The sequence below is a fragment of the Urocitellus parryii genome, chromosome 15, assembly GCF_045843805.1.
Source record: "Urocitellus parryii isolate mUroPar1 chromosome 15, mUroPar1.hap1, whole genome shotgun sequence".
Taxonomy (NCBI): domain Eukaryota; kingdom Metazoa; phylum Chordata; class Mammalia; order Rodentia; family Sciuridae; genus Urocitellus; species Urocitellus parryii.
Window position 1 is genome coordinate 46642532 of NC_135545.1, and position 26242 is coordinate 46668773.

The 26242-nt window shown below is 36.4% G+C and overlaps 1 protein-coding gene across 1 annotated transcript in view; it reads left to right on the forward strand.

The window, feature by feature from the left end:
• Phlpp2 (PH domain and leucine rich repeat protein phosphatase 2) overlaps window positions 1-26242 on the forward strand; it is a 66292-nt gene that overhangs the window by 32066 nt on the left and 7984 nt on the right. Inside the window, exons 5-15 of the mRNA XM_026399272.2 lie at window positions 810-935; window positions 2236-2390; window positions 5013-5159; window positions 5568-5798; window positions 7070-7272; window positions 12800-12860; window positions 16705-16800; window positions 18315-18470; window positions 22030-22230; window positions 25272-25434; window positions 25808-25938. Of these exons, the coding sequence (XP_026255057.2) occupies window positions 810-935; window positions 2236-2390; window positions 5013-5159; window positions 5568-5798; window positions 7070-7272; window positions 12800-12860; window positions 16705-16800; window positions 18315-18470; window positions 22030-22230; window positions 25272-25434; window positions 25808-25938 (1670 nt within the window). The remainder of the gene's footprint in view (window positions 1-809; window positions 936-2235; window positions 2391-5012; window positions 5160-5567; window positions 5799-7069; window positions 7273-12799; window positions 12861-16704; window positions 16801-18314; window positions 18471-22029; window positions 22231-25271; window positions 25435-25807; window positions 25939-26242) is intronic.

Consider the following 26242-nt stretch of genomic DNA (forward strand, 5'->3'; position numbering starts at 1 on the left):
GCTTTCTCATAGATGCTTAGAATTTTATCACTCCAATTTTTATAACCAAGAAACCCTTCATTCCTTAGCCATTGCCCCTCAATTCCCTCCCTAGCCCTATGCAAATATGAATCTACTTCCTGTCTTTATAGATTTGCCAATTCTGGACATTGCATATGAATGGAATAAAAAAATTGTGGCTCTTTGTGATTGGCCTTGTTCACTTAAGATGTTGTTTTTAAAGTTCATTGGTACAGTACATGTATCAATATTTGTCCTGTTTATGGCCAAATGATATTCTGTTTTATGGATAATGCCACTTGTGTTTATATATTCACCCATTGATGGACATTTGGATTGTTTCTACTTTTTGGCTATTATGAATAATGCTGACATGAACATTCATATACAAGTTGTTCTCTTGGACATCAATGTAAAAATGGAATTGCTTGGTTTTATAATGACCTTGTGTTTAATCTTTAGAGGAACTGCCAGAAGGTTTTCCAAAGCAGCTTCACCATTTTACATTCCCATTAGTAGTATAGAAGGATTCCAGTTTCTCCACATCCTTACCAATATTTACACAACATGTGTTTTTAATTTTAACTATCCCAGTGGATATGAATTGGTATCTCATTTTATATTTCCCTGGCAGCTAATGATGTTGATTATCATTTCATGTACTTATTGGTGATTTTATAGATCTTTGGAGAAATGTCTATTCAGACATTTTTTTGCCTTTTTAAAAAAATTGGGCTTGTTATTGCCTTTTGCTTTTTGACCAGGATTTCTTTTTAGTGGTTCTGGTTTTCTCCCCTCCTCTTCTTCAGATAGAAGAAGTGAAACGCCGGCAGCATTCCCTTGCATTCAGCTCAGCTGGAGCCCAAGCTCAGACCTATCATGTCAGCTTTGAGTCTTTGGCTGAGTACCAGAGATGGCAACGGCAAGCATCTAAGGTGATAAACTCTCAAACATCCTGATGTGAAGATAAGAATGTAGAAGTCCCTTAGAAGTGTATTTTGAAACTTATCTTAGTTCTAAGACAGCAAATTATAACTCTTAAAATTTTATTTCTTAATATATATTGAATAAAATAATGGAATCACACTAGATCCTTAACTTATTATTTATGCCCAGTATAAAAATGCTATCAAAAGTGTTTTCAAGTGCATTTACCTCTGTACCATGTCTGCAAGGCAGGCCTTGGAAGAAATTATGACATAACGAGATTTGACCCAAGAAGGAATTAAGAAATGATGAGATTTACATGGCTTTCATTCTGTAATAGTAGTCATTGGTTGATGGAACTGTTCCCTAACTTGTAGGCCAGTGCTTTTTGGTCTCAACATATTAAGAACAGGCTTGATGAGCCACTTCAAATTAGAACTTACTGATAGTACAATGACCTGTAAATTATTATTGCTATATGCTGAGGATAGCCTTTGAGCATTATTTCTGCGTTTTAAAGATTAAAGATGAACTACTGTAAAAGTGTACTGTGATTTCCAAACTCTCTTGTTTGAGAATTTGCAGAAATTTTCATAGTATTGTTATTATAAAGTGAATTGCCATCAAAACATGAGTGACTTTTCCAGTGATATATTGTTTGTTCAGATACATTTTCATAATGCATATTTTTAGTAGCATACTATTATAAAAATAAAAACCTTGTTTTGGTTTCATTGAAGTTTTTTGTTAATGTATTGATTATAAAATATGCTCTGAATAGAAGTAGTTTTCATTTAAAGTAGCTATTTTGTTCTTCTGCCTTTTTAAAGAGAAGTTAATGAATGATTTTGAGCATCTTTGGCATGTTTGGCAGTGTGCTATGTGCTTGGTTATTTAACTACTTACCCTCACAACAGATGATGAAACTGCTAGTAAGCAGCAGAATCTGTGTGGCTCCAAAAGGCCTTGTCTTTTCATGCTGTCTCTCAAAGTTTTGTACGGTTATTTTGAATCATTTTAATGTTACTTCTTATGTGAAATGTCAACCTTCTCTCTTTATGATATTGTATTTTTTAAACCCTATACTTGTAGAGACTTTGCAGTTTATTCCTTTGTTTTTCAAGCACCTTATGGTTTTAGAGAAAAGTAAAAACTGAAACGTTTTATAAGTGAATAATTGGATTTCTTTACCTTTTTTTCTTTCCTGGTCTTTAGTCAGTGCTGTTTGTATAAATGCCATTCTGTCCTGTGTTAGATGATAGACATCCAGTACTAGCTCAGAAGGCTCTTCTCTTGAACCTTCTTCAGGTGGTGTCCCAACGAATCAGTACTGTGGATCTTTCGTGTTACAGCCTTGAGGAAGTTCCTGAGCATCTTTTCTACAGTCAAGATATCACCTACCTCAATTTGCGACACAACTTCATGCAATTAGAAAGACCAGGGGGCCTCGACACACTCTACAAGTATGTGGAGAATAGGTTTCAGGTCAATGTGTTGGAACTATATTGTAATCAGTATCTTAGTGGTCCAGACCTCTAAGTGAGCATGCTTGTGTCCATTTCTCGTTTCTCATAACAAAATACCTAAAGTTGGGTCATATATAAAGAAAAGAGGCTTAAATCCAAGAACAGGCAGCTCTGTCAGTTCATCATCTGATGGGGGCCTCTTTGGCTGCATTACATTATGGCAGATGCCATCATGGTGGGAGCCCATGTGAGAGGGCCAGACAGGAGGCCAGAAGAGTTCAGGGGGTCAAGCTAGCTCTTTTATGATAATTCATTCCGTGTAGAAGGTAATTTACTTCATGAGAATAACATTAGTCCCTTCCAAGGGTAGCACCCCTGGTGACATTATTCCCACTAGGTCTCACTTCTTAAAGTCAACCACTTTTTAGTTCTATCACACTAGGGCCAAGTTTCTAGCATATGAAACTTTGGGGGACAAACCATGCCCAAGCCATAGCACATTTCATTATGTGTTTGTACATATATATATATGTGCATACATATTTTTTTCCCTGCAATTTCTACTCATTTTTGAAGAAAAAGCAATATTTTTCACATAATTTTCCCACCTCTGTATTCCTCCCCATAAAACAGATGGTAGATGCAAATGTTCTGTTATAGAGGCAACAATGAATTGTCATTGATTTGGATAATCTTTTTATATAAGTTATTAACAATGGTACATGAGCTGCAACCATGTTAAGTTGAGAGATTCAGTATATGAAAACTTTTGAATAAAAAATATCAAATTTAATTGATTTCAAGCAGACAGGCCTAATTTCAGGAATTCCAGAAGCAGGACTTTATCTTTCCTTTGTACCTGCTCCTGCCAACTCTGCTCAATGATGAAACCTCTCTTAGAATTCTAACAAAGGAGCCATTTCAACTCTACAGATCTATGACCTATATATTTTTCCATCTCTTTTATTAGAGTATGTCCCCTCATTCCTACATTTTACTCATCCAGCTTCATTCCTCCACTGAAAATTGGAGGGCTGAAATCTGGGTATGGTGGTTCATGCCTGTATGTAATCCCAGCTACCTGAAAGTCTGAGGCAGAAGGATCACTTCAGCTTATGAGTTTGAGACAAGCCTGGGGGATTATAGTGAGACCCCATCTGAAGAGAAACAAAACAAAACCTAAACCAAAACAAGCAAAAAATGGATAACTGTGAGTAAATATGCAGTAGAAGTGATTATATGGGTTTGGTGGGGAAGGGAGAAATTCTGATCAGAAATTCTAAAGACTGCCTTAGTAGTAGAGCCCTTGCCTAGCATGTACCATGCTGGGTTCAATCTCCAGTATTGCAGTTGCTAGATAGATATGGATTAATTAATTCTGGAGTCAAGGTACCAAATCAAAGGAATAATCAGTAATCAGGGTCATGTCATCTGGAAATCAAGTTGGGAATATGGATGAAGAGCATTGGAATGAGGTCCCAAGGATTCAGATCAAGGAACAGGTGATAGGATTTTGTCATAGAGAACACCTCAGCCTTGTCTCTTGTACTCTATAACAACAAAGTGACACTTCCATGTGACTCCTTTGGATCCACTTTATGATTATGCTATCTCTGGAAAAGCAGTCTCGATACTTTTACTCCCACAGTCAAAAATAGAAGCACTAAAAATTCATGTTGCATATCATAACACATTACAGTAAAACACTTGTTGTATATGTGTGTTCAAGCTCAACTGGCCCGTACATTTCAAGTGACATTTGAACCAACATAATTTCGGTATTAAAAAAGAAGTGTTTTTTTTTTTTTAATTTGTAAATTTTTGGTTATAGATGACACAATACGTTTCTTTTATTTGTTTACATTTTTTATGTGGTGCTGAGAATTGAACCCAGTGCTTCACCTGCACGAGGCAAGTGCTCTGCCACTGAGCACAACCCCAGCCCAGAAGTTGTTTTTTTTTTTGATATTTTTTTTTTAGTTAGAGATGAACAAAATAACTTTATTTATTTTTTATGTGGTACTGTGGTTCACGCATGCAAGGCAAGCACTCTACCACTGAACCACAACCCCAGACCAAAAATAAGTTTTTTAGAATTGGATTTGATCTATATATTTGTTAATTATTCTTGTATCTGTGAGTTGATTAATTTTTAACCACTTTAGATTACATGTTAGAAATTTAATAACAAAATATTCCAAGTATGACTTTATACAATAGAATTGTCCAGCATGAGTTGTTCTTCAAGTTTTCTGCCTTTTGTTTGTTTGTTTTGCAGGGCTGGGGATCGAACACAGGGCCCTGCACATGCCAGGCAAGTGCTCTATCGCTGAGCTACATCCCCAGCCCTAGATTTTCTGCCTTTTATCGAAAAGAGATTCCTGTCACACTAGACCTGGTTTCCTTGATAGCATGGACTACACATTAGTCCTTTTAGTATCCTCTGCCCACATGCTTGGCATGTAGTAAGTGCTCATTAAATATTTTTGGAACAAATTCTGGGATGGACACTTAAAACAGATCATTTAAAATAGATCATGAAAGACCACTGATGTCTCTTCTAAAGATATATGACAGACTTTTTGAAATACAGTATGGATTTTTGCCTTTGCCCTTTAGATTTTCTCAACTGAAGGGCCTGAACTTGTCCCATAATAAACTTGGGTTGTTTCCTGTATTGCTGTGTGAGATTTCCACCCTGACTGAGCTCAACCTTTCCTGTAATGGGTTTCACGACCTGCCAAGTGAGATTGGCAGTCTGCTAAAGTAAGTGTCTAACTTTTGCTACATTGCTCTTTTTCTTTTAGAATAAGGAATCTGTCTGGCATTTTTGAGTGAAGGTAGAACTTTGAGTGCTGGCATTGAAATAAGTCATGAAGTTATTAGAACTCTAGTTAGCAGCAGTTTTTAATGCTGGCGATCTCTGATCTCCATGATTGCAGTAATGACCAGTCCCTGTACTTGACCAGCAGAGATCCTGACTCCAATGTCAAAGGCCCATCCTCGAAAGTAGTATCTAAGTCATCTATTAAGTTTCTGTATGTTGAGCGTTAGGAGGTTTTACCGTTTTGGGATTGATAATGAATGAAGGGCTTAAGTCAGAATTCATAACTCTAATTCTGTGCAATTGAATAAGATCTTTCCTAAAGTAGATTGTTATTTCTCCCTCCGCAGTCTTCAAACCCTCTGTCTTGATGGCAACTTTCTGACTACTTTACCTGAAGAATTGGGAAATCTGCAACAGCTTTCCTCCCTTGGAATTTCCTTCAACAACTTTAGTCAAATTCCTGAAGTTTATGAGAAACTCGTAATGGTAGATAAAGTGGTTATGGCAGGAAATTGCCTAGAAATCTTGAACTTAGGGGTGCTGAACAGGATGAGCCATATCAAGCATGTGGATTTAAGGTGAGGTCATTCTTTACCAGAGCTTCTTTATCTTGACTTCAGTGGACCTGTATGTCTTCTCTTTATAAACACTCCTTTAAAATATTGGGATTTTAGAACACTGTAGAAATATTTTCCAAGTTATAGTAAAATTTAATTTATCACCCACTAGCAGAGAGATAAAGGGTCAGATAGGTGGACCACGTGATAAGCATCAAATTGCTTTTGACAGAGGTGGTTCTCACCCTCCAGCAATATTTTATGAGAATTTTCTTTTTTTCTCATCCATATCTACATTGGATTTTTAGTAGTCTTTTTCCTTATTGTCAGTAGAAGGTGGGAAATAGTATTTTGTTATAATAAACATTTAGTTACTGGGGTGAGGTTGAATATGTTTTTTATGTGCATATTATTAGTGGTTTGTAATTTTCTGTAAATAACTATTTTTCTGTTGAGTCGTTGAATTTCTTCTTAATAGCATTGTATTATAAATGAAATGTTCAAGGCTTCACTACTAAGAAATTTTTAAATAATCTTTTCCTAAAGGAAGGTGGCAAAAGACACCTGAGTGTTCTATTATTTACAGGGAGCTATTAACATGCCTTGTAAAAATGTAGCAAAAGACAGAATTATTGAAATACAGGAAAATGAGAACAGACCCATGTGCTTTGAATTATATACTTGTATAGAAAAGAACTGAGAGGCCCTTTTTTAGAGTTTTTCTTTTTTTGGATTATGGAGGACTTTTTTTCCTGTATTTTTTATTAGTACATTATAATTATATATAATAGTGGGATTTATTGTTACATATTCATACATATACACAATGTAATAATATAATTTGGTCAGCATGGTTTCAAGGTTTCAAGTTTGCCTTTGAATCCTTCAGTATAGATACAAATTATTTTCTTCATTAGTGTCATGTCATTAGTCCTACAGCAGCGGGAGGAAGAAGAGCTGTTTTTCGACTGCTTAGCTACCATTCATTGAAAAGCATATTCATCTTCTCGTTTTTTTGCTTCCACCTAACCTTAGTAGGTATTTGGATATAAATGTTTTCCTTCTCTATATTGAATTTGTATGCGTATTTGCCAGTCTGGATTGTCTAATTTAGCTGCACCTTGAGCTCTTTGGTTATAAACCATCTATGGTTATTTCTGTACCTTGCAAAATGAGTCAAGTAGTGAAATTCCTAGTTGGTTTAGGAGGGAAAATAGGACTGTCATATTTCTTTTGGTAAGCACACTTAATAGAGTTTATTTCTAATTATTTCCTTATTTTTGAATATTAAGGATGAATTACTTGAATACCGTGGTTATTGAAAATCTGGAGGGAAATAGATACATCACACACATGGATTTGCGGGACAATCAACTGACTGACTTGGATCTTAGCTCTTTATGTAGCTTGGAACAGCTGCATTGTGAGCGGAACCAGCTGAGGGAGCTGACACTCAGTGGCTTCTCCCTTCGAACTCTGTATGCCAGTTCAAACAGTGAGTTCTCTCTCCAATCTCTTGTTTTTTTCTCTTTCTTGTGTGAACTTTCTAAGAATAATGGTGTCTGTGGTCCTCAGTCTCTGCAAAATAGAACTTGTTGAAGCTTAGCTTTATGGGTTTTTTTTCTTAATATTTATTTTTTAGTTATAGGTGGACACAATATATTGTGTTTTCATGTGCTGCTGAGGATCAAATCCAGTTCCTCATGCATGCTAGGCAAGCACTCCCACCTCTGAGCCACAATCCCAGCCTTTAGCTTTATGTTTTGTTTTTTTTTTAAATAGAGAGAGAGAGAATTTTTAAATATTTATTTATTTTTTAGTTTTCGGTGGACACAACATCTTTATTTTATTTTATGTGGTGCTGAGGATCAAACCCAGTGCCCCGCGCACCCCAGGTGAGCGCGCTACCGCTTGAGCCACATTCCCAGCCCAAGCTTTATGTTTTAACTTTGTTGTCAACACTGGTGACTGAGATGTTCATGAAAAGACATGGCAAGACTCACTACAGAAAAATAAGAAGAGGTATTTTTAAAAGTAGTGAGTGTGGACAAATATATTCAAAACCAAGTATTAGTAAGAGTGTAAAATAGGTTGGCAAACTATTGCCCAGGGGCTAACTTTGGCCCTCTCTCTCTCTCTCTGGTGGGGTTTGGGGAGTCCTGGGGACTCAAAGCCAGCTTCAGCAAAATCGAGATGCCTCCTGAGCTGCTGGGATTACAGGCATGTGCCACTGCGCTCAACCTCAATCTCTTTTTGTATAGTTCATAAACAATGGTTTGCCCAGTGGCTTGGGAGATCTTGAGTTCAGAGCCAGCCTCAGCAACTTAGCAAGGCCCTAAGCAATTCAGCGGAAACCTGTGTCAAAATAAAATATAGAAAAGGACTGGGGTTGTGGCTCAGTGATTGAATACCCCTGGGTTCAATCTCTGGTTACCGCCTTGCCAAAAAAAAAAAAAAGAGAGAGAGAGAGAGAGAGAGAGAGAGAGAGAATGGTTTAATGATTGGATTTTTAAAAATCAGAACTATACTTAATGATGGGAAAATTATATATGAAACTTAAGTGTCTATATTCATAAAGTTTTATTGGAACATAGCCACACTGATAGATTTACATATTGTTTATGCATTACTGCTTTCATATTACAGTAGCAGAATTGAGTAGTAGTGGGAGAGACTGCTACGGTCTACAAAACCTGAACTATTTACTATTAGACTTTTACAGAAAAAAAATTGCCAATTCCTGGTCTGCAAGCTTGTGCTACCTCAGTTTGAGAGTGAGAAGCCCCTTTAGGGAATTGTTCCAAGAATATTTGTAAAGGGCTTCCTATCTGTTGTTGCTATTCTTATGGAGAATTCTTATTGTAGAAGTTATAATTACTTTTTCTATGTTTAAAGAAGGAAAGGAAAAAAGTTTAATTTCACTAAATGTCAGAAAAATGCAAATTTATTTCTTTTTCTGTTTTTTAATTTTATTTTTTTAATTATATTCAGGAGGATATTTACCTTTTGATATGTGTAGTATTTTAATTCTTAAAGAGTGAAGCATACACAGTGTAATTCTTATAACACATATAGAGCACAATTTTTCATATCTTTATATAAAGTATGTTCACGCCAATTCATGTCTTTATACATGTACTTTTTTTTGCATTACAATTCTTACTACACATATATACCACAATTTTTCATATCTCTGTATATAAAGTAGGTTGACACCCAATTTGTGTCTTCATACATGTACTTTGGATAATGATGTCCATCACATTCCACCATCCTTGCTAATCCCTTGCCTCCTTCCTTTCCCTTCCTCCCTCCCCTCTTCCCTATATAGAGTTCATCTATTCATCCCATGTTCCCTCTCCCTACCCCATTGTGAGTCAGCCTCCTTATATCAGAGAAAACATTTGGCATTTGTTTTTTTGGGATTGGCTAACTTCACTTAGCATTATCTGCTCAACGCCATCTATTTACCTGCAAGTGCCATGATTTTATTCTCTTTTATTGCTGAGTAAAATTCCATTGTGTATATGTGCCACATTTTTTTAAATACATTCATCCACTGAAGGGCATCTAGGTTGGCTCCACAGTTTAGCTGTTGTGAATTGTGCTGCTATAAACATTGATGTGGCTATGTCCCTGTAGTATGCTGTTTTTAAGCCCTTTGGGTATGATCTGAGGAGAGGAATAGCTGGGTCAAATGGTGGTTCCATTCCCAGATTTCCAAGGAATCTCCATACTGCTTTCCATATTGGCTGCACCAATTTGCAGTCCCACCAGCAATGTATGAGTGTGCCTTTTTCCCCACATCCTTGCCAACACTTATTGTTGTTTGTCTTCATAATAGCTGCCATTCTGACTGAAATAAGACGATATTTTAGAGTAGATTTGCATTTCTCTGATTGCTAGAGATGATGAGCATTTTTCATATATTTAGAAAAATGCAAATTTAAATTATATGATTTTATACTCATCAAAGGAAAAAAAAAGATAATGCTGAGTATAACCGAAGATGGGCAGAATCATCTTCAAAAGCCCTTAGGTGCGGCCAGTGAGGGTCAACTCTAAAATCTTGGAGGACAGTATGACTATGTGAGAGAAGTCCAAGGTCCACATAAGCCATTCCTAGTAGTCACCTTCTTGGAATATATCCCAGATATGCTTATCTATGTACAAGGAGATGTGTACAAAAAGTTCACCACAGTGTTGTTTGTGTTATAGTGAAAGAATAGGAACAAAATAGGACTACTAATGGAAAATGAGCAAATCAGTAGTAATGTGTTTATGCAATAGAATATTGCTCAGCAATGGAAATGAATATATTGTCTTTGTGTATGAATAAATGTCAGAAACTTTTTATTTATTTATTTATTTTTTTTTAGTGCTGGGAATTGAACCCAGGAGTGCTTTACCACTGAGTTATATCCCCAGTCCTTTATATTTTTTATTTTGAGATGAGGTCTTGCTAAGTTGCTGAGGGTCTCACTAAGTTGCAGAAGCTGGCCTCAAACTTGTGATCCTTCTACCTCAACCTCCCATCTCTGGGATTACAGGTGTGTGCCACCATGCTTAGCTCTCAGAAACATTTTTGAACAAAAAAAGTGCATAATTATATGGGACTATTATAATTATTGAAATTTAAAACACAGAAATATTCCTTTTACCTATGATATAACAACATGAAAGATTCCATGGAAATGCTAAAATTTATATTCAGGAGGATATTTACCTTTTGATATGTGTAGTATTTTAATTCTTAAAGAGTGAAGCATATTAAGGCAGAGGGTAGATTTGTTGAAATTTGGATAATGGGTGAGAACATGTTCATTATTTTATTTTCTTTGCTTTTCTGTATCTGTCAATACAGATATAGGATAATAGAAAGTTAAGAATTTCTGTTTTCCTTGCCTTTTATCATGTTATAGAAGCTCTAAATTGTGGTTTCAGGTTAGTTTTCAGAATAGGGTCAAAATTGATGAGTGTTGACTCGTGCTTTATATCAATACCGTGATATGGTAGTAGGTCATTGCCATGAAGAGATTCCTTATCAGGTCCATCTGTGTCTATAATGTGTCTGGAAAGTCCAAATGCCTGGCCCTACTGCAAAAGACATTGATGTATAAGCAGTTCTTAGTTCTGGAAATTCTGTCATAGCAGTGTTCTAAATGGGGCTTATTCGAGGTTAGCCCTCTGATTAAAGAATCCTTAAATTCTACAACATGGAAGAATTCACATAAACAATTACAAAATAATTATAAAATAAAGAACCTAGCTTTACAAAAAAAGTTAGCCAGATGATCAGTTAACTTTTTTATAAAAGGCACTCAGCTTTACTAAGTATTAGGGATATGCAAATTGAAAACTCCTAGGTAATGACACTATATACCTACCAGAATGCTTAGAATGAGAGCCTGAAAATAGTGTGGCAGCTGATGAGAATGGGAATTAGTAGAGCCACTTCAGAAAACTATTCAGTAGTTTCTGACCATGTGCCTAGCATAGTGGCTCATGCTTATAATCCCAGTGGCTTAGGAGGCTAGGGCAGGAGGATGCAAGCTCAACGCCAGCCTCAGCAACTAGCGAGGCACTAACCAACTCAGTTAGACCCTGTCTCTAAAATACAAAAATAAATAAATAAGGGCTGGGGATATGGCTTAGTGGTTGAGTGCCCCTGGGTTGAATCTCCAGTACCAAAACAAAACAAAAAAACTTGAACATGTACAGTGTACCTAGGAGTTCCTTTCCTAGGTTCATACTCAAATAAGTGCTGATATTAGTTCATAAAGATATGGACAAAAATATTCATGGAACCACTGTTCATCGTTACTCTGGAAAAGACTTAAATGCCCATCATTTCTTAAGTGAGTAAATAAGTTGTAGTATATTCATTCACACACAAAAACTTCATTCAGGCAGGAGAATGAATGAATTATAACCATATGCTTCAGTATGAACAAATCTCACAAGTGTAACATGGAGTGAACAAAACCAGACCAGAAACTTAGACATACTGTATGCATTTGCTTATATAAGTAGGCCTTCTGTGGTATTCAGAGTCAGGGTAATTAATGTTGCCCTTGATGATCAGTGAGTGGAAAAGGAGGTGAGCGGATCTTTCTGGGAGCTGATAACATCATTTCTTGATCTGGGTATTGATTCAGCTTGTGAAAATTCAGTGATTTCTACACTTTAAGTTTCGAGGGAGGGGATGGCCAGCATCTCATTAAGGAGTCCTTTTTCCTTCCCAGAATAGTCCAAGATACCCTAAAACTTACAATCTTAGATAATTAGTAAGTCATAAAATAAAAATACTCAGAAATATATTTGCAGAATGCAAAGCCCCTGATAAATCTAGTCTACATGGGTTCTGGAACTAGACAAAGGGAAAAGGAAAAGGGGCTATATCAAAGGTAGGGGTAAGGTTTCAAGGGCGGAGTCTAGCTTCATGATGTCTTTCAGTCAGTAGGTTGATTGACATCTTGGTGCAGGTCACACACATCTCAGGTGCTTGTGTGGGCCATGGCAGAGCAGGAAAGAGATTCACATTGTGCTTGGGCAGTTGATCAGAAGAAATGTCCACTGGCCATTCCCAGACACCAGATGTCCCTATCGACAAGGCTTCCATACGTGAAAATCCACATCCAACCCACGGATGATTTGTGACACTTAAGATTATTCTGTATTTATGTTATACATTAATTATTAAAGTTTAGATATTGCCAGCAAAAATTCAGTTATTAATTTTTTCAAGTTAAAACACTAAGTAGTTAACATTTAATAACTGCCAGATCCATTATAAATCCAGTGCTTTACACATAGTCCTTCAATTAGTTAAAGATTTGTTTTTCAAAACAAATTGGGATCAAGCAGTTAGTCAAAATGAGCTTCCTGGTAGTTGTTATCTTTAGTCATCTCAGAAGACATCAGTTTGTTTCAGTGATTTCACTAAGCTTCTTTTCCTGTGTTTACTACAAGTTGCTTTCTTTTTCAGAGACCTTCATTAATATCTGTTTGATTTTTGATAGGACTGACTGCAGTAAATGTCTACCCGGTGCCCAGTCTCCTCACTTCTTTGGAGCTCTCCCGGTGAGTGTCTTGTGAAGGTGGGAGCATGTTTGATCCTTACGAATTAAGAGAGATGTGTGTATTCTCTAACAATTTTGAGGTACAAGAAATCTAAATATATTGAGATGTGTGGATAACCTGGAGAAAGGCAAAAGGATGAGTTAGAGGAATAAATCTAATGACTGTAGTGTATACAGTTAAAGGGAAGATCCTCTTGGAATGGAAAGGTGCCTGTTAACTATTCCTCCTTAAAGACTGTGGGTGTAGGAAGAGATAGAACAAAGGTATCCCATCATCTTCATGGTAGTGATTTTCTTTTTGTCAACTAGAATTAGGTAATTCTTGATTTTTTTTTCCATTTTTTTTGTTGGTGCATTATAGTTGTGCATAATGGTAGGATTTGTTAGTATGTATTCCATTGCATATGCACCCAATATAATGTGACCAATATCATTCCCTAGTATTTCCCCTTTCCTATCTCCCACCCCTGATCTATTGACTCTCTGAACTCCATTCTGGTGACCTCCCTTTGATTTTCATGAGACTCCCCCACTCCCATCCACATCTTTCTGAGATAAAACATACAACCCTTGGCTTATTTATCTTAACATAATGTTCTCAAGTTCCATCCATTTTCCTGCAAATGACACAATTTTCTTCTTCTTTTTTTGACTGTAATTCTTGATATTTAGATAGTGATTTGAAAAACTTTTAAAATTCTATTTTTAGTTTTTTGCTATTCTTGTTACCCATCTTGGCCTGATTTTTGGAAACAACTTTGGCGAGGACTAGTCAGGACTTCCCTACTCATGCTGGTTGGTGCCCTCTAACTATACATTAGGCTTGTATCGTTTGTTGTCTGGAATTCTCATTAGTTTTCCTTTTACCATGAGTTTCACTGTATTCTTTTATTCATTCATTTTTAACACTGTGTTAGGAATTCAGAACTCTGTTGAATTCACAGTCTAGTAGAGAGATCAACAGACAAGCAGAAACAGGGCCGCATTATAAGTGCTGTGATGCTTGAAGATGTTTCAAGAAGGCTTCAAGCAGGTTGAAGGGAAGTGGGCATGGTCCTTGTATGGTCAGAGCTGTTGCAAAGATTACATGAGATACTAGATGTAAAATACATAGTATCAGACCAAGTTTCTTTTTGTTGTTACTTTATTATTATTATTATTAACAAGCTATTATTTTAGATTCCATCCATTTCTTCCTAACAAAATCCCATGTGAGCTGGGTATGATAGTACACGCCTGTAATTCCACCTACTCAGGATGCTGAGGCAGGAGGATTACACGCTCCAGAAGACTCATCCATTCTTAGCTTCTTTCCTCTGTTCAAGGCCAGTCCGGCTATCTATAATAGGCCTCTGACCCTATCTGCTCCCACTGCTCTGTACTTGCTCTATTAGTTGCTGTCCTCTTCCTCCTATCTCATGTGTGTTCAGTGTCTTCCTTTTTCTCAGTCTTTATACACATTTATATCTCTTAATAAACAAAAAAGTTAGTTTACCTTACAGCCCATCTAACTACTTTCTATTTACTCTCATCCCCTTATGCAAATTTCTCAAGAGTTATTTGCATTTGTTGGCTCAGTTTCCTCATTGTCTGTATCCTATCCCATCAGTAGCTCACGTTAGACTTTCTTTTGTGGAAATTTTCTGTGTTGACCCTTGCTGTCTTTTCTTCAAACATACTGTTTCTTTAGCTAGTTAATACAATCTGTGTTTTTTCATGTCACATTATCTGCTGGTTCTCTGTTTTGAATATTCCTCTTCCTCAGCTAACCCTTTAAAGGTTATTCATTCCCACTGTTCTATCTTTGGTCCTCTGCACCTGTCATTTTTCAATCTCATTTACTTCAGTAATTTCAGCTATACTCAATTATTATTATCACTTAGATTTCCAGCCCAGGTTCCCTTTTCTCAGGCTCAGACCCATGTGTCCAATTTTGTGCTAGATATTTTAATGTGTACCTTCCCAGGTGCATCAGATATTTGCAAAATTAAACTCATTGTCCACTCCTTTTACCTGCCTTATCTTGTTTGGTCTTGTGTATTTTACAGATTTTGGCATTATCTTCTTCCCTTATCATTTGGGCAGAAGGTGAAAATTTTTAATTCTTCCTTCTGCTTTTTTCCTCACATCTAATTCATTTTCAGTCATTTTAATTTTTACCTCTCAAATATTTCTATAATTCCTTCTCCTCACCTTTGGTGCCCTCTAACTATATATTAGGCTTGTATTGTTTGTTGTCTGGAATTCTCATTAGTTTTCCTTTTACCAATAGAACCATGTCAGCCAGACTCCATGGTGACCGAGTTGAAGTGCAAAGCTTATGTTGTCTGTTCACTTCTTTTTTTTTTCCTTCTTCTTTTTTTTATTGGTTGTTCAAAACATTACAAAGCTCATGATATATCATCTTTCATACATTTGACTCAAGTGGGTTATGAACTCCCATTTTTACCCCAAATACAAATTGCAGAATCACATCGGTTACACACTCACATTTTTACATAATGGTATATTAGTGACTGTTGTATTCTGCTACCTTTCCTATCCCCTAGTCTGTTCACTTCTTGATGTATCCTTCAGTGATCCTGTACTTGCAGGATCAAGTCGCAGCCATTCCGACATGGTTTGGTTCTGGTTGCAGCCTCATTTTCCTGCTTTGTCTCCCGCCACTTACTGTTCCAACATCACCAGACTGCTTGTTATTCTCTTCATGTGTCACATCATTTCTTTCCTTCTCTCTGTGCTCTGGCTTATGTTGGCACCCTTGCTTGGAATGTGCTCCTCATATAAGGTCATGATAAAACATTCCTCAAATACTAACCTTATTTCCTAGAGAGCTTGCCATGGTCTATTTCAGGCAAAGTGTTGCCTTCACTAAGTTGTCTAGCAGTATCTGTGTTTCTCTTATGTATCACTTGCATCATTCTGCCTTATTGCATCAACCTGTCAATTGATAGAGACCTTGAGGCCTAGAGATACTAGGTTGCATCTGAAAACAAAACTAATATTTGAGTTGAAACTCTTCCCCCACTAGTTACTTCTTGTCCCTGCCTCCACATTATTCAGTGTGTTAATTTTCCTGGGAATTTGCTTCTTTTTTCCCCCTTCATTACCAGTGGAATTCCTACTCATCTGCAAAGATTTTAAAATTCCATTTCCACTAAATCTTTCTGCATCTCTCCCTCATCCCATCCCACTACATGTATGATTTCCTACTGTTAAAAGCTACATTACCTTCTTTAAACATGTAACAAAGTTGATCCAGTATTACTCGGTATATTCAGATACTTGTCTCTCCCCACTCTTCCAATTTAACATCATTCTCTAGATTACTTACTGTATTCCAGGTAGTTTACCAGGGGATGTCCCAGAGGATGTCCCTAAAGGGCTTGTAGGCTGGTTAACAGATACATTTTAGTCCATGAGAAGAGTTCCATTTGTCAGATTTCTATAGTTGTGACAAAATACCTGAGATAAAAAAGGAGGAAAGGTTTATCTTTGCTCACCGTTTCAGTCCATGGTTGCTTGGCCCTGTGTGGCAGAACATAACAACAGCAGTGCATGGTGGAAGAAGTTGCTCAACTTATAGGAGCCAGGAAGCAAAGAGAGAGGGAGGAAGGGGCCAGGGTCTCATTATCTCCTTCAAGGGCACACGCCCCAATGACCTAACTTCCTTCCACTAGGCCCCACCTCCTAAGGATTCCAGCACCTTCCAGTGGTGCTGCTGGGTGGTAATCAATCTTCAGCACATTGAGGATCGAAACCATAACAACTTGTCATCTTAAATGATACCATCTATTTATCTATCTATTTATTTATTTATTTACTTACTTATTTATTTAATGCAGAAACCTATTAGAGTGTGTTCCAGACTGGGCTTGTGAAGCAAAGAAGCTGGAAATACTAGATGTGAGCTATAATCTTCTCACAGAAGTTCCTATGCGGTATGTATGCATAAGTATATATATATATATATATATATATATATATATAGAGAGAGAGAGAGAGAGAGAGAGAGAGAGAGAGAGGGGGGAGAGAGAGAGAGGGGGGAGGGGAGGGAGGGAGGGAGGGAGATAGAGAATGTGTGTGTGTGTGTATTGTGTGTATTTAACTATTTCCCTAGATTTGGGTTAGTTCAGTTGACTTTGAGATGATGTGATGTGCAAAGAGGGATATAGTGATGGCTAATGCAAATGATAAGAAACTTAAAGGATTGTGTGACATGCATACTGATAACTGTGATCAAATGTTCAAAGATTTGCTGGTATGTGTTAGTGATATGATGGTAATAATAGTTAATTTTATAGGAAGAGTTATTATGAACTGAATAGTGTTCTAAGAACTTCACTTTTATGATCTTACCTAGTCATAAACCTTATTATAGGTACTGTCATCCTCATCTTTTAAATGAGGAGACCAAGGAGCAGTTAGGTAACTCATCTAACATATAACCAGGAAGCAATGAGAGCTGACATTTGAATGTAGTCACTTACTGCAGAGTCTCTGCTCTTTTTTTTTTTTACCCCTTCTTTTTTTGGGTGCCATGGATTGAACTCAGGGGCCCTCAACCACTGACAGGGTCTCACTGAGATGCTTAGCACCTTGCTTATGCTGAGGCTGGTTTTGAACTCACAATTCTCCTATCTCAGCCTCCCCAGCCATTGAGATTACAGGTGTGCACCACTGTGCCCTGCAAGTATCTGCTCTGATAATCATGAATCAGTATAAATTGTTTTAAAATTCAGAAGAATTAGAGAATGCTTCATGAATGTGGTATTCAAGTTGACCTTTACCAGGTGGTGGGATTTCTCTAAGTGGAAGGGAAAGAGTGGTGCTTGGCAGAATGTTGGGAGGAGTATTTTTATGTGTTCAGAAGCATCAAGATGTAAAATGTGTACTTGCAGGATCTTAAGTTAAACTAGAGCCTTTGTAGCATGGTAGGTCTGAACACAACTTCTAGAATCAGACTATAGTTCAAATCCAGACTGTATTGTTTAATATTAAATGTGAGATCTTTGGCAAAGCAAAGTCACTTAATCTTTCTGAATTTCATTATTAAATGGCCTAGCACATTTTAAGCACTTAATAGTTTTTATGGTAATGATATTTTTATTATGAATTTATTAAATTGTTATTAATATTAGTAAATATACTGAATTTTTAATATTAATAAATGCTATCTAGACTTAGAATCTAAATATATTTATTCTAGAAAATGTTTTAGTTTAGATCTCCTCTCTGTTGCTTATCTTTCTGAATTCACTCTTTCTCAGAATGAGTTTTAGTGACTTCCTTCTATTCTACATGGTGGATAATGCTCAGGCACTTGTTGGTGATTGTACAATCTAGAAGCAGTGTGTTTCTAATGATTGTTTGACTTTATTAAATAGCTCAGGACATACTTAGAAAGAAAGATATAAGTAAGTTCTTATTTGTTTCTTTGTACCATCCCCCTTAGAATTCTGAGTAGCTTGAGTCTTAGGAAACTGATGGTGGGACACAATCATGTCCACAGCCTTCCGGTGCTAGTGGAGCACATCCCTCTGGAGGTGCTGGATATCCAGCATAATGTTCTCACCAAGTTGCCGGACACCCTCTTCTCCAAGGCCTTAAAGTGAGTACCAGAGGATTTATGTTTTAAAAGAACAAAATCATTGATTGAACGCATTGCATTGATTTGTCATTGGAGTGATTTTTGGAACTGTATTTATCTGATAAATAACTGTGGGTGGAGACTTGGTTGCAGTTTTTTTTTAAATTTTTTTTTAGTTGCAGATGGACACAATATCTTTATTTTTATGTAGTGCTGAGGATCGAACTCAGTGCCTCACATGTGCGAGGCAGGCGCTCTACCATTGAGCTACAGCTCCACTGAGCTACAGCCCCAGCCCTTGGTTGCAGGGTTTTTTTTTTTTTTTTTTTTAATATTTATTTTTTAGATGTAGTTGGACACAGTGCCTTTATTTTGTTTATTTATTTTTATGTGGTGCTGAGTATCGAACCCAGGGCCTCGCACATGCTAGGTGAGCGCTCTACCTCTAAGCTACAACCCCAGCCCCTTGATTGCAGTTTTTTTTTTTTTTAATATTTATTTTTTTTAGTTTTCAGCGGGCACAACATCTTTGTTGGTATGTGGTGCTGAGGATCGAACCCGGCCGCACGCATGCCAGGCGAGCGCGCTACCGCTTGAGCCACAACCCCAGCCCTTGATTGCAGTTTTTAATGAAAGAAAATATGGCAGTGTTTCATGTGGTAGTAATCTTTAACTCAAAGTCATAACCATCAAACACTTAAGTTTTTTTGTTGTAAACAGTTTCAGATTGGTTGGGAAAGTTCACACTTTCATTGCAGAAAATGAATACAGTTATGACATTTAAAGAGAAATTGCAACATTTAGATATAGCTTGTTTGAGCAATTTTCAGCTTTTGCATTGTGCAGGAAAGGACATGGCTAAAATCAACTTAATTCTAGCTTTGCCAAACCATCTTCGAATTGCATCCATATTTGCACAACTTTTTTGGCTACCTACTTTGAAAACTATGCATTTAAAGGTAATACCCTTCCAAAACGTATTGTTTCTCATCTCCTTGTAAATTAACAAATAGATTATTTGTATTTTAAGATCTTTAATCAGGTTTACCTAATGTGTATGTTATCTTTAAATGCCACCTTTTTTTTTTTTTTAGTCACTGTTCTTGTCTTTTTTTATGGTTCTGGAACTCAAACCCAGGGTCTCACTCATGCTAGACAAGTGTTCTACCATTGAACTACATCCCCAGTCCAGGAAAACTTTTTATTTATTTTTATTTGCTCTTTTTAGAGATATACAACAGTTGAGTATATTTTGACATATTATACATGCATGGAGTATAACTTATTCTAATTAGGGTCCCATTCTTGTGGTTGTACACAATGTAGAGTTTCACTGGTGGTGTATTCATAGGAAGTTATGTCCAATTCATTCTACTATCTATCCTATACCCATCCCTACTCCCTTCCCTTCCTTCCTTTTTGCCTAATCCACTGAATTTGTATTCTTCCTTCCCTCTGTGTGTTGGAATCCACATATCAGAGAGAGCAGTTAGCCTTTGGTGTTTGGGGATTGGCTTATTTTATTTAGCATGTTAGTCTCTAGATCCATCCATTTACCAGCAAAAGTCCTAAAGTCATTCTTCTTTATGGCTGAGTAATAGTCCATTTTATATATACTCACATACACACACACATCACATTTCTCTTTTTTAAAATATTTTTTCTCTTTAAATTTATTTTAATTTGTTATATATGACAGCAGAATGCATTTCAATTCATATTACACATATGGAGCACAATTTTTCATGACTCTGGTTGTACACAAAATAGAGTCACACCATTTGATATATCACATTTTTAATCCATTCATCATTTGTTGAAGGGCACCTAGGTTAGCTCCACAGCTAAAACTGTTTTTTTCCAAAATATGAAGAACACAGTACTGTCATTAATTTAGAGATATGAAGAAAACAGATGAGCAGTAGTAATTTAACACAGGGTTACATGAAACATACAGAAAGCATTTAGATAGGGTGTGGTGGTATACATCTGTATTCTTAGTTACTTGGGAGGCTGAAGCAGAAAGTTTGAAGTTAGCCTGAGAAATTTAGACCTGTCTGAAAAAATAAAAAGGATTGGGATGCAGCTAGAAAAATTACTTGCCTAGCCCTTTGCCTATACCACAAAATAAAAACCACAAAACATTTATCCTACAAGTTTTTTTCTGTTTAGTAACATATAGCTCTTTATGTATAATATCCTTGGTTGGTTATTCCTCAGAATAAACTCTTTGGAGATTCTAATATTTTGAAGGAAATTTTGCTTTGGAAAAATTTGTGTGGAGACTTGATGCAGTGGTTAGTTAACAAGTATTTATTAGTAATATGTGACACTGCATTTAGTTATGCAGTATTAATAAAATTAGTTTACAGTCTGCTGGGTGTGGTGTTGCACACCTGTAACCCCAGCAGCTGGGGAGGCTGAGGCAGGAGGATTGTGAGTTCAAAGCCAGCCTCAGCAAAAGCAAGATGCTAAGCAACTCAGTGAGACCTTATCTCTAAATAAAATACAGAATAGGGTTGTGGATGTGGCTCAGTGGTTGATTGCCTCTGAGTTCAATCCCTGGTACAAAAAAAAAAAAATTAGTTTACAATCTTAGAATCTGTAGTAAAGAAGTCACTTAGCTATGTGAAGCTATCAATTTATTTTATACTGACTGCACAGAACAATTTTAGGATAAAGACATGGCAGACACACACTAACTACCCTCAGTAATTTAAAAGCTAATTAGGGATGTGGATCATTACAACATGAAGAAGATTTAAGAACACACAAATTTAAGAATATTGGCTTCCTTTTATCAAGAATACTCTATGCATAGTAAACACCATACTGGGAAATTCTTAAGTCATATCATGTTTTACCTAAGAGATTGGCACAGATTAACCTGAATTATGATACTTTCAGTGTTGGCAAAAGTGCGAGTGCACTGGCAGTCTTGCATTCATCTTAAGGGAGTGCAATTTGGTATAGTCTTTCTGGAGCCCAGTTTAACAATATGTTTAAGAAATCTTTAAAATATATATCCTTTGATTCCATAAATTCTGTTTCTAGAAATGTATCCTATAGAAATAACTAGGTAAGGACCCAAAAGTGTTCATTACAGTGTCTATAATAGAAATGCAAACAGCATATATATCCATTATTAGGGGATTATTATGGGATTGATTAAATAAATAATGATGTTGTTAAAACCAGACAATTTTTTCTGAAGCGTGTCTTCATAATTTAGATATCTGTGAACATAGAATGCAATAATAATGTCCTTTCAGTAGACATACAGATGGTAATAGATGAGGCTACGTTAGAGTTGGATTACTGCAGAAACCTGGGAAAATAGTCACACCATATTATTTCTCCTGTCGTTGGCTTGCATAATCGAGTAAAAGGAACTTTGGTTTGGATAGATTCAATTAGAGTAAAATACCTGGAGAAAGTGGTATTTTGTTGTTGTTGTTGTTGTTGTTTTGTGAGTTTGGGAGCTTGGAATGGCAGCATTCCTTACTGAGGGAGCATGATGGTTTCTATAGAAGGTGGCAACAAACACAAAGGAAATGATGAATTTTGTGTGTTCTGTCAGTCTCAGATACTTGAATGCATCTGCAAACAGTCTGGAGTCTTTACCTTCTGCCTGTGCTGGGGAGGAGAGTCTGAGTGTGCTGCAGCTGCTTTACCTGACCAGCAACCTCCTCACAGATCAGTGCATACCTGTCCTTGTGGGGCATCCACACCTGCGAATCTTGCACCTCGCAAACAACCAGCTACAGACCTTTCCCGCAAGGTGAATGAATGTAAAATGTTATGCTTTGGGATCATAATAATAATTCTGCATTTGTCAGACTAAATCATAGGTTTCTAACTGTGACATTTCCTTTATAAGTTGACTGGCTTACTGATACTGTGATTTCACTAGTCCCAAAGGAAAAAATCTCATCTTAATAGTTTGTAACCAGTTATTAAATACCAGTACCAAGAGAAATTATGGTTAAAATGTGTTTAATTTTTAGTTCTAATCATTTAATAATTGTCTGAGAATGTTCAACCTGGGAAAGTACAACCTTATGAAATAAAGAAATTCTGAAGATAATTTTTTTCTTTTATCTTTTTAGCACTGTATTACAAATATTGTTGTCTGTTTACTATATGCATATATATGTATATATAAGATGCCTACTGTATGCCAGATACTAGGTACTAGTTGGTTCTCAAGGAATCTAGAGCCATATTGAGGAAATACACAAGTATCTGGGCAGTTGCTATACAGTGTGACTAATGCAAGGTGTTAAAGATGGGCACAGGTTGCCAGCTCTGCTACACAGAGCTTGGGGTGGGTGAGGCCTGGAGGAAGAGATGAACAGAAGCTAGCCAGGCTACTCTGTAAGAAGACAAGAGAGATGGTTAAGGCTCTCAAAGTTTTAGACAGTGTTGGTAGAGAAATATCTTTCAAAATACACTTGATTAAAAAACAATTTTACACCAGAAAAATCCATCTATACCATGAAATTAGTAATTAAAAATTATGCTTTTATAAGTAAGAACATGGGGGAAATGTCATGATACAATTTGAATTAAATGTCATAAAATTATACAATGTTTAATATAATTTGCATGATTCTGATTTTGCAGATTTTCTTGGAAATGTGATAAATTCAGAAAAAAATGAGTTTAATTATTAAAATATTAAAGGTTCTTGAACATTCATGAAATGAGAATAGAGTTTAAGATAACAAACAGCCCAGCAGCTCGGGAGGCTAACCCAGTGGCTGGGAGGCCGAGGCAGGAGAATTGCAAGTTCAAAGCCAGTCTCAGCAAAAACAAGGCATTAAGCAACTCAGTGAGATCCTGTCTCTAAATAAAATACAAAATGGGGCTGGGGATGTGGCTTAGTGGTCGAGTGCCCCTGAATTCAATCCCTGGGACCACCACCCCCTGCCCAAAAAAAGAAAAAAGAAGACAAACAGTATGAACTCGGTTATTTTCTTGAAATAGTTCAAACAGTGACATTTAAATTGAATGTAGAATCTTAATTTTAGGATGTAGTAGATCTCTTAAAATCTTACCACATTAATTTAAGTAGCCTCATTGATAGACCACTGACAGAATATATTCATTTGTGAAACTGATGAATAATACCAGATTTTCTGTTCTGAAACTAATGACTCTCACCCAATTTGATGACACTCTTGTTGGAGGGATCAAAAGCAGGCTAATATAAAACTGAAAACATGTGAAAGAAAATGAAAATAAAAAGTAGTAAAGATGAGAAATAGGAAGAGATGACACAAAATTAGAGTGATCCAATTATAAAACTAAATGGAATTTAGGAGCCATGTATTTAAGAACATGCTAATTTTATATTGAGTAGCAGTCCTCTATCAGGGCATTTCCTGAACAATATTAAAACTCAGGTACAATTCAAATCTTCTTTCTTTTGGACAATTTTCAGAATCTATCACAGTTGTGGGTACTTGGAAAGAAGCTGATTAAGATATGAATACTGCAATTCTATTTACAAGTTAGAAAAATCAAGGTAGGAAGTAGCATAAGGGCAAAGCATGAAAATTGGACATGGGAATGTTTAAAATATATTAAGTTAAAAAAATAAGTAATAATTCAGGCATGGTGGTGCACACTTGTAATCCCAACTACTCAGCCTGCAGGATTATAAGTTTAAGACTAGTTTAGGCAATTTAGCAAGACTCTGATTCAAACTAAAAAAATAAAGAGGGCTGGGGTTGTAACTCAGTGGTAAACCACTCCTGAGATTAATTCCTAGTACTAATCACACACAAAAGTTATAAAACAATTCATCTTTAATATTACATCATTTTTAAAATTTGAAAAATACAGTTTTATGCTTTAAAGACAAGAATACTATCTACCAAAATGTCATCAGGGATTATCTCTGGTAGCAGAATTAAGAGGGTTTTTTTTTTCTATTTTCCATTTTCTCATTTATTTTAGTGATTATGCATTATTGTACTAAAGAAAATTTTTTAGTTAAAAATATTTGTGGATTTTTTAGCAATAGAATATTTGTGAAAGATAGGACATGAAATTAATGTAAAACAAATACTCATTTGAGAAATTTGGTAGGAAATTCAACAAAATTATAATAATTACTCTTTCAGGTTGCTAGTTTATTGCTAATTATTTTCTGAACTTTTTTTCCATATTATAGCAATTTATTTTTATAATTTTTTAAACCAATAAATTAGAGCAATTTGTATTCTGGATAAGGGTGTTGGTTTTAGGAGCACTTTGAGTCCCACGCATAGTGCTGTGTGTACAAACAAGAGCCTGATAAATATTTAGTGGAGATAAATTAGGTTTTGAATAGGTAACTAGAAATTTAAATCTGAAAGGAATCTTGGTGATGATTTAGTACAATTTCTTCATTTTATAGCTGAGGCTGTTGAGGTCTGTTTGATATTACTATACTTGTTATCTACTAATATAGCTAATTAGTGGTGAAGCAAGGACTAGAATTAATCTCTCAACAATAGACCCATGCTTTTTCAGCTCCTTGCAAGTTAGATAACAGGAAGATGTGTGTGTTCAACAGCTTTCAGAAAATCAAGGGCACTGTTAGCCCTCGAAACACACTTGAGTGGGAGATCAGGTACAAAGATAGCAGAGCCAGTTATGGTGGAGAGCCTATGCCTGACTGGTGTCCAGTTGTTTCCTATCACTAGTCCTCTGAGGTCCAGTCCTCTCAAGTACACCAAGCTGGCCTTCCATGCTCAGGGGCTGTAAAATAGCACTTACTTGGCAGCTGTTGTTGTTTTGGTGTAATGTGGTATTTTGATATTTCTTTTTCAGTAAACTAAATAAATTGGAGCAATTGGAGGAACTGAACTTAAGTGGCAACAAGCTTAAAACCATTCCTACAACCATAGCCAACTGCAGAAGGCTGCACACCCTTGTTGCACACTCTAACAACATCAGCATTTTCCCAGAAATATTGCAGTTGCCTCAGATCCAGGTAATTTGATGTGCTGGAAGAAGTCCTGGTGGGGGAAATAGCCAGCATGTGAATGAGATGCCTTTTTTTGAAGCAGGGTGGGGGTGTGTGTGCTGGGTTAGAACCTGCCTCACACTTGCCAGGCAACTGTGGGTCATGTCCCCAGTCCAGAGATGCTTCTCTTCTTAGAAGGAAGAAGAAAGGAGTGTGAATGAGATTGTTCTTTTATAAGGAAGAAATAATATTCTAACATACTCAGATTGGAATTCAAGTATGCTTAATTCATTCCTGGGAAGAAACTAAGTTATCCTTAGAAGATATAATAGGAGATTGAGTATTGGAAATAAAGAACTAAACTAGAATTTATTTTATTTTGATTTCTGTTTCTTCTCAGTTTGTAGACCTAAGTTGCAACGACTTGACAGAAATTCTAATTCCAGAGGCTCTGCCTGCTACGTTACAAGACCTTGACCTAACTGGAAACACGAACCTGGTTCTGGAACACAAGACACTGGACATGTTTAGGTGGGGAAAACAATCTGAAATTAAATCCACATGTGTCTAGAGGCCCACCAATCATCTGTGGGTCTTCTTTAGGACTGTGGACTCTCAGTTAATTAAAGGAACAGAATGAATTAGATCAGAAAGACCTTAGGTTCTCTTCTTTGATTTTGATTCAGCTATAAATGGATGTTCTATTTCATAGTCAGTCTATTTATGTACAACTAAGCGCCATGTGGAATATTTTTACATGGAAGGCACAGATATTTTAGGTGACACAGGTCACATTACAACATCTGAGAGACAATATATGTTAATTTATGCACCA